Here is a 9,995-nt window from a genome sequence, read left to right as displayed (position 1 = left end):
TCGAATCGGATTGAGCTTACCAATACCCCCTTCCCCGTCGAGGCAAAACACGCAAATTCTCATGAATGTATGATACTAGCGTACCAATACTCCCTTCCCCGTCGAGGCAAAACACGCCAATTGTCACGAATTTATGATACTGTCGAATCGGATTGAGAGTGCCAATACTCCCTTCCCCGTCGAGGCAAAACACGCCAATTGTCATGAATTTATGACACTGTCGAATTAGATTGAGCGTACCAATACTCCCTGCCCCGTCGAGGCAAAACACGCCAATTGTCATGAATTTATGATACTGTCGAATCGGATTGAGCGTACCATTACTCCCTTCCCCGTCGAGGCAAAACACGCCAATTGTCATGAATTTATGATACTGTCGAATCGGATAGAGCGTGGCAATACTCCCTTCCCTGTCGAGGCAAAACACGCTAATTGTCACGAATTTATGATACTATCGTACCAATACTCCTTTCCCCGTCGATGCAAAACACCCCAATTGTCACGAGTTTATGATACTGTCGAATCGGATTGAGCGTACCAATACTCCCTTCCCCGTCGAGGCAAAACACGCCAATTGTCATGAATTTATGATAGTGTCGAATCGGATTGAGCGTACCAATACTCCCTTCCCCGTCGAGGCAAAACACGGCAATTGTCATGAATTTATGACACTGTCGAATCAGATTAAGCGTACCTATACTCCCTTCCTCGTCGAGGCAAAACAAGCCAATTGTCATGAATTTATGATACTGTCAAATCGGATTGAGCGTACCAATACTCCCTTCCCCGTCGAGGCAAAACACGCCAATTGTCATGAATTTATGATACTAGCGTACCAAAACTCCCTTCCCCGTCGAGGCAAAGCACGCCAATTGTCATGAATTTATGGTACTGTCGAGTCGGATTGAGCGTACCAATACTCCCTTCCCCGTCGAGGCAAAACACGCCAATTGTCATGAATTGATGATACTGTCGAATCGGATTGAGCGTACCAATACTCCCTTCCCTGTCGAGGCAAAACGCGCCAATCGTCATGAATTTATGATACTAGCGTACCAATACTCCCTTCCCCGTCACTTCAAAACACGCCATGTGTTTATCCTGCAAACATGCTGGGTGGCGACATTCATCTGGAGTTATATACACATCACGTGTACCAAACTCACCTGATACTTGCTGAATTCAAACATATATTATCTTTAGTTGTGTATAATATTAATTGTAAAACATTGCTCTAATTGTATGTTTTGTTCTCTTCCAAATGCTGTTTACCAGGAAATCATATTGAAACAGTCTTTGGAGAGAGACTCTTATATATGTAACATCTGAACCTCGTATGTTATAATGGAGATTGACACAATTCATTTGCAATCCATTTTCTTAAAGAATAGACAACAGAGATTAGCAGACAATTGTCTGTTCAGGTCTCCAGAAGAGGTGTTTTACATTTGATTCGTTATAAACCTAGAGAAACAATTTCAAGTGAGAGAAGGAAACGAAATCAACAAGTTAAGTAAACTCAACAAACAATTTTAAAAAATATTCTGTAAGTTAGAAAGTTAAATTTTAAAAGACACTTTATTAGGAATTAAAACCCACATAATTTTAAATGTCCTTTCACAAGTCCAAACGAATTGAATTTTCCGAATGAATTCTGATAGTCTTGAATGCCCTGATGTACCTAAATACTGCAATCCAGAATGTATTTGAAGGAGTTCACAATAATTCCAATTAGACCCAAGGTAGTGTATATCCAAAGTCAAGTAGCACTTGGTAATTCCATTCGATGAAATAGTAAATAATTCCTCTCTATATTTGGACACAACTGGAAACACTGAAACAAATCCATCCATATACTGATGTTAATAACACAAATTATGTATTTGTTTGCTAAATAGTCTCTCTCTCTCTCTCTCTCTCTCTCTCATTATATATATATATATATATATATATATATATATATATATATATATATATATATATATATATATATATATATATATATATATATATACCCACTTGACTTAGACACGAGTCATGTTAATGGAAAATTTCATCAAATTGTAAATTGTAAACAAATCTGTTTCTAGAATATTCTGATCTTATTTACAACTTTCAGTCAGAGACAATAATTTTTTATGTGTGTGCAGCCTTCGACAAAAACTAAGCACTCAGTATAATATAAATAAACATCACAATAGTGAGGAGCAGAAAATAATAAAAACCTTCCATATCCAATGAAAGCAAGATCACGTCGGAATTTATTTTCCATTGGAAAATGTTCCTATTCTCCTTTTTGTGTATCCGGCCAGCCACAAACCTACCTACCTATCTATCTATCTACCTACCTACTTACCTATCTATCTATCTATCTATCTATCTGTCTATCTACCTATCTATCTATCGCTTTCACTCTGCGTTAAATAATTAAAGATACGGGATTACGTACGAGTGTATCTTTAATATAGAAAATCTATTCATCGGAGAAAAACAGCAATTTCAAATTTCTAATTATAATAACCGTTACGAAAAAAACAAAAATTCCCGGGATCTTTTCAATTTCCTTTGAAATAAGAACAACCGGATAAGGTCAAACCGTATATACATTGATATCAACATATGGTCCTCTTTTACTCTAAAATCAAATTAAGTTACTATTAGGGAATCGTCCTCAGTAATATCATTGAGATTTACGTCATTTTCTATTGATGCAACGAGTTTTGACCAAAATAACATTTTCCCATTTTCTTCCTCTGCCCACGTTATTACATTTCCATGTTTTAATAGCACGTACAAGGACTTAGTCACGTGACGTATTTCCAAGTCGCCAGAAACAACAGGCATCAGCCAATCACAGCCAACGTGAACCGCACGATTCTGGGCCACCTGCAGCTGATACTGACACCATGGGCACGACATGAAGCTGGGGGATATGATCAAAATAACCTTTTTACTGCAGTACATATTATGGACGATATAATCCCACCTCGCCACACCTGGATTATCAGATTTATCTCTGATAACTAGTTTAAAACCATTTTCTTGTTGGAGTTCTCTCCAAAGTTCGTTTCGATTCCATGGCATTTCTTTGTCGGAGTAAGCGACGTAGAGGTCATATTGAAAATCTGCTTCCTTCAAGGGTGTGTACTTCTTGTTTCGCATCAATATTGCATGCAAGATATATCGGATATTCCGTCTTTGAATAAAAAGTACTGCCACACATGAAAAGACGATCACAACAGCCCTTGATATTATTATGATATCCATAAGTACGTGACCCCAAGGTATGCAATCTTCATCCGTTGGGTTGTAATTCATCAGCAGTGCTCCATCCAGGCTAGAAGGCGTTATACATGTGTAAGAGTTTGGATGGTTATTGGAGAAAATGTTTATGTTTTTTCTTTAGTATGTTATTCATCCATTTTCACAACTGCAGTCAAATGGGTTGCCTGACAGATCCAATGTGGTTAAATTGTCAGAGAGGAAGGCAAATATCCTTCTTTGATAACCTTTATTTTATTGTTTGCCATTAGTTGTTTGATCATTTTGCTGACGTTACTGAACAAAGTAAGAGGCCACTCAGATATGTGATTCGAAGTTAGCTCTAAATGGCTTAGAGAAATGAGTGGTTTGAAAAAGTCTGATGGAAAATACTTGAACTGCGTCCCTTGCAGACTGAGATATATCAGTTTATTTAGTGGATATAGCATGGACATTCAGGACGTATCGTTGACGTGACGCAGATTATTCGAATCCAACGCAAGTTTCTGAAGACTATTACACCAGTGAAACAGGTCTGCATAGTCAAAGTTATAACTTGTAAACTTAATACAGCATCCTCGAAGAAACAACGATTTCAAATTCGAATTATTGAACGCAAAGCTTGGAATACTTTCTATCCTCATTGATTGTAAATACAACCTGTTAAGCCTTTTAAACTGAGAAAATACATTGTCATCCAAATATTGAATCTTGTTCCCATCTAAGTGCAGCTCCTTTAAGGAAGTGCATTGAAAAGAACGATGATACTATTTTGTTTTACTATTTGCAATATTAATAATATGATTACTTAACCATACTGTATCGGCAGTGATAGACTAACTAATAAAATATGCACGTAAACAAATTGTACTGTTATAAATTCACATACTATCATACGTAAAATATAAATACCAAATATACGGACCATTCATTTGTAATTTCTTGGCTATATGTTTTAAGTTCCCACTACATTCGGCTGAATTCCATAGCGTCACAAGGATTAAGCATTCCATAGCGTCACAACGATTAAGCATTCCATAGCGTCACAAGGATTAAGAATTATACAGGATTAAACACGAATATCGATACAAGCTTTCAAATTTTAGACATTTAACCTGTCAAATCGATATGTTAGTTTACAACATTTATCAATTTTGCTGCATGAAATCATTTTTTCCTCAAAATACTGTTTATAATTTAGGCAATCCATTCCATCCTTACTTTAGTCGTTTTGCTTCATCAGAACATTCTCTAAAGTTAGAGAGAAGAAAAACATTTCAAGGATAAAATGCAGGATTTCAAGGATAAAATGCAAGATTTCAAGGATAAAATGCAAAGATTCCAATAAATGTTATAGTGGTTCTCATCATTACCCTTTGGAGTAACATAAATTAAGCTGAAAGTACAATTTAAAGCATTTTAGCCTTATTAGCAATGTCATCAGACTGTTTTCCAAAAGGGAAAGGCGTTCTATACTCCTTCTTCCTTTTTATCCGTGGATACAGCGGAGTATAGTCTTAGTGAATCTATAAATGGAAAAGAAAAAGAAAAACAATTTTAAATATGTTATTAATAAACTTTTAGGAGCAAACATCCATTGATAGTTTCAATCTGCTTATGAATGAGAAGAAATAGATTCATACTGTATTTATGACAATGCTTCCAAGAACTATATTCTGGTTCCTTTTCCACTTATATCAAGTTAAGTTACTATCAGTGAATCATCCTCGATATCATTATTTAGATTTACAGAGTTTTCAATTGATGCTTGCAATTTTGTCCAAAATAATCTTCTTCCATCCTCTTCCTCACTCCACGTTATCCCATTTACATATTTCAATAGCACGTGCAGGGACTTAGTCACGTGACGTATTTTCAAGTCACCAATGATAATAGGTATTAGACATTCAGAGCCAACGTGAACCGCGCGATCCTGGGCCACCTGTAGTTGATACTGACACCATGGGCACGACATAAAGCTGGGGGATAGGACCAAAATAACTTTTTTACTGCAGTACATATTATTGACGATAGAATCGCACTTTGCCACACCTGGATCCTCGGATATATCTCTAATATAAAGTTTGAGCCCCTTTTCTTGTTGGAGTTCTCTCCAAAGTTCGTTTCGTATCCATGATCTATCTTTGTCGGAGTAAGCGACGTAGATGTCATACTGAAAACCTGTGTCCTTCAGGAGTGTATACTTCTTCCTTCGCATCGATATTCCATGCAATATATATCGGATATTCCATCTTTGAATATAAAGTACTGCCACACATGCAAAGACAAAACAAACAGCGCTTGATGTTATTATGATATCCATAAGTACGTGACCCCAAGGTCTGCAATCTTCATCCGTTGGGTTGTAAGTCATCAGCAGTGTTCCTTCCAGACTATGCGGCGTTGTACAGTTGTAAGATTTAGGGTAGTTATTGGAGAAAATATGTGGCTTTTGGTGCAGTATATTATTCATCCATTTTCTAAGCCAAAGATTTTCACAGCTGCAGTCAAATGGGTTGCCTGACAGATCCAGTGTGGTCAAATTGTCCATAAGAGACGAAGGCAAATATCCTTCTTTAATGACTTTTATTTTATTGTGTGCCATTAGTAGGGTTAGTAGTTTCCTTACGCTACTGAACAATGTAATTGGCCACTCATATATGTGATTCGAAGTTAGATCTAAATGTCGTAGAGACACGAGTGGTTTGAAAAAGTCTGCTGGAAAATACTTGAACTTCGTCTCTCGTAGACTGAGATACATCAGTTTCGTTAGTGGCGATAACATAGACATCAAGGACGTGGCATTTATGTAACGCAGGTTGTTCGAATCCATTGTAAGTGTCTGAAGATTTGGAGTCCATTGAAAGATGTTTGCGTAGTCCAAGTTATAACTTGTAAACTTAATACAGCATCCTCGAAGAAACAACGATTTCAAATTCGAATTATTGAACGCAAATCTTGAAATACTTTCTATCCTCATTGATTGTAAATACAACCTGTTAAGCCTTTGAAATTGAGAAAATACATTGTCATCCAAATATTGAATCTTGTTCCCATCTAAGTGCAGCTCCTTTAAGGACGTTAAGCAAGACCAGGATGCCTCCAACAGAGTGCCGATGATGTTGTAATCTAATCTCAATGTTTTAATTTTGGGAAATTTGTTGAACCCATTCACACAGAAATCGGGCACTTTAACAAGCATGTTAGAATCGAGCCTCAGTTTTTCCAAACGATCTAAACCTGACAATTCCGCCAAAGAAATGATGTTGTTTGACAAATCCAGGTGTTTCAGATGTTGGAACACTTGGAATTCCTGATCACTTATATTCTGAAAGTTGTTGTTTTGAAGATGAATTGCTCCCAGTTCAGACTTCTCCATACCCTTAAAATAATTTGGCTCAATATATCTCATATTAATCTGGTTCATGACGAGTACTTTTATCCTGATTAATTGTTTCAGTGATAAAGACAGTTGCTGCTTGTTTATGCCGATATTTCCTGACAGATCTAATTTGTCCAGCTTCAACTTAAAGTCGCATAGTGCATCAAAGCTGATGTTTTGTATCGCGCATCTTGAAAGCTGGATTGTCCTTAGCTTTAAATTTGTTATGTTTGAAAATGAATTTCTACTTAGCGAAGGTAAATAGCTGCTGTCAAAAATGAGAGCTGTAGTGTTGTTTGGTAGTGGCGGAATGTACGATATATGTGTGCAAGTCACAGTCCTATTCTTGCATTTGCATGGCGGATTAGGACATTGGACATCGGTCTTGGAAAGGGTCAAAATGGCATATAAAAATACCAAAACACACAACCAATGCTTGCGACCGACCTCAAAATTATCCCATGGAACAGTCATACTTGAAATCTGAAAGTAAAGGAAAAATTCAGCGGTTGAACATTCAAAACAATATATGGGACATTAGAAACAGTGTAAGAGACATTTGAAACAATGTGTGTGACATGATCATTTGCAATTTCCCATGATCAGATCATAGATATCTTAAGAGTTCGAAATTTCCGGCAATAGCACACTGCATCAGTGAATAATTTTGATCACGTGACTTAAAATGGTCACGTGATCTGAGGAGAATGGTGTAGACGGGTGGTGATTCAAATACCAACACTAAACAGAGATGAGGGGCTTGAATTATCATCCATCATTGGTTTGCTTGTTAGGTTATCAGGAGAATATTTGGTTCCCAAATGTTTTTATGACCTATGTAACATTTGTATTCTGGAGGTGGACATGAACGAAAACGAAATCTTGAAGCAGACTGTAATATGTTACAGCTGTTACACAGAACATAAGATCTATATGAAACCTTAGAAAAAAAGGAATACAAAAAGCATATTTTCTGGAAGAGTTATCTATAATAGTCATACTGCGCATTATTGCTCTGTGAATACTGATTTATGCATCTAAATAAATATACCAATGATTGTGGTGTCCCAAAAACATTTCTACTCATCACGAAAGCAAACATACATAATATTGTCGTAATACATATTTCAATTAGTAAAAACTTTCAGAGCAGTTAAAATCTCTACCCCAATCTCTCTCTATCTCTCTCTTTCTCTTTCTCTATCTCTCTCTCTCTCTCTCTCTCTCACACACACACACACACACACACACACACACACACTTGGACTTTACCAGTCTAGTTAAATTAGAAAGCTTTGAAATCAATTGCTGATTTCATTATTCACAAGGTAAATTTCTCTGTTTTTCGATTGTGATTACAACCCATTCATTGGCCTTAGGACATGTTTGTTCAGCGCTTAGGATAACACAACGAAACAAATTATAGTATGTGTCCTTCAAAAGAGCTTTCGAAAGGTCAGGTTAGTTAGCTCAGTTCCAAAGTGGGAGCTGAGATTCTAGATTGTTTTATGCTTGGAAAATAAAACACCAAAGGTTCTACTGTCCCTACGACGCGTCTTCGCATCCTGAATGTAGTCTTTCTTTAAAACAACTGTGGTTGTCAAGATGCCTTTGCCACAATATCGGTTTAACAGAGCTATGATAAAATTTGTTATCACGAAATAAAGTTTCTTTCACAGCCATATCGGTCAGTTGTGCCCTCCTGTCCACTGGTACATACACACTATAATTCAGTTAATGATTACCTCGTCACATGGCTTATTGCTTTAAACGGCACTTTTATCACATATGCGTGTTCATACACTATTGTGAAGATGCGAGCTAAGCGTTTTTCCTAAGGAGACACAAATGTTGCTGGCCTCGGTGGGGACAGAACTCACCACCCTTAGATCACGAGTCAGACGCTGTACCAACTCAGCTACTGTGGTTAATTTGACTCGGTGGAAACAGAGTCACTAGTGTTAATAAGTCTGTTTGCAATGCACATAATAAGGATTTTGTGCGTGTGTGTAAAGTGTGTACAGTTTAACATTTTTGGTAAGACGATATCTTAACATACTACTTGATGCAATTCAGATTTGTCCAAAAAAGGCAAATGAAATTCTTGCATAATATACTCTTGATTAATTTTTACTGATTGGCTGCGAATGCGTGAACTCTTCCTTGTGTGAACTCTCCTTTCCCGCCTACGGGAACTTTTGTTTTTACTGTTGGCATTGGGAAAAAGTTTATGTCTGTCGGATTAAGGCAAGTTTACCACACAGGGCTGCAACGGGCCAATATTTCTTATTATCTGAAGCAATTCCGACTCTAAATAATTTTTTTAAAATTTTTATTTCTACTGCACTGTTCTAAATAAAACGATGCAAATATCTGGTAAAAAAATACACAAAGGCTATTTTCTTTTCCTACGTTTATACCGAATATATTTCATCGTGTGGTACCAAAGACATATTTTAACGAGTGGCGAAATATATCCGGATATTTTCTTTTCCTACTTTAATACGGATATATTTCATCGAGTGTACCAGAAACATGATATTTTAATGTAGGAAAAGAAAAGGTTCTTTTTATTATATACTAAACGTGCTCCAAAATCGAACTTTAAAAAACTAAACTCACACTTAGGCGCAACAGGCTAACACCACCCCCTTTTAGTTAATTCATCTCGTTTTCATTGCGTGATCATATACATATACGTGACTTAAGAAAGCGGTAGGAAATTATATTTTAGTTATTTTGGATACTCTTTCATCCTATCTGAAAGAAATGCAAGTTGTACTCAGCAATGCATCACAGCGGCTTTACTGTTCTTGTCAAGAAGTAAGAGGAAATAATTTCTGGTCAAATGACCTTATCAAAATCATAAAGAAAAGAAGTCCTTGACCAGACCATTGCTCCATGGAGATGTACTTTTGTCCCGACAAACATATTGTTTAATTGACTAATCACGGAGAACAAAAAACTCATGAAATACCTTTACGAAGTAAAGTGTTATAATTAAAATCAAATGTGTCATAGTCTCTGGTTCTTAAATGATAAATATGATTTTTTATGTCAAGTCGTGGTTTGTAATCAGAACAAATACGAACCGCCAATTTGTCTCCAATTCATAACTATTTCACATTCATACCACACAATACAACACATAATTTTGATTTAATCGTCTGTTCCGATAAAAGATGTAATCAGTACGCTGTCAAATGTGATATTATTTGGGAAATTCATTTAAATTTGATGGCATGAATTTACACATGAATTAGGAAAGAATAGTATATGTGATCAATACAGAGTACATCACAAACAACGTAGATTCTGCAATTCGTACGTGGCACAGCTTATCCATTTCGAA

The 9,995-nt window shown here is 36.4% G+C and overlaps 1 protein-coding gene and 1 pseudogene across 1 annotated transcript; both read right to left on the bottom strand.

The window, feature by feature from the left end:
• Positions 1–2,454: 2,454 nt before the first annotated feature.
• Positions 2,455–4,859, bottom strand: LOC149798786 (toll-like receptor 6; annotated as a pseudogene).
• Positions 4,860–4,963: 104 nt separating this feature from the next.
• Positions 4,964–7,117, bottom strand: LOC149798785 (toll-like receptor 8). Its single transcript, XM_089957293.1, has one exon. It carries the CDS (start codon positions 7,115–7,117, stop codon positions 4,964–4,966), a length of 2,154 nt encoding a protein of 717 aa, XP_089813419.1.
• Between the last annotated feature and the right edge of the window lie 2,878 nt (positions 7,118–9,995).

Source organism: Sinohyriopsis cumingii, chromosome 5, assembly GCF_028554795.1.
Source record: "Sinohyriopsis cumingii isolate HCF-2022 chromosome 5, ASM2855479v2, whole genome shotgun sequence".
NCBI lineage: Eukaryota > Metazoa > Mollusca > Bivalvia > Unionida > Unionidae > Sinohyriopsis > Sinohyriopsis cumingii.
The sequence above is the reverse complement of the archived record's forward strand: the minus strand, read 5'-3'. Positions and strand labels throughout refer to the sequence as shown.

Excerpts from the sequence above, each read along its gene's own strand:
- LOC149798785 (XM_089957293.1), bottom strand. The coding sequence starts at position 7,117 with ATGACTGTTCCATGGGATAATTTTGAGGTCGGTCGCAAGCATTGGTTG.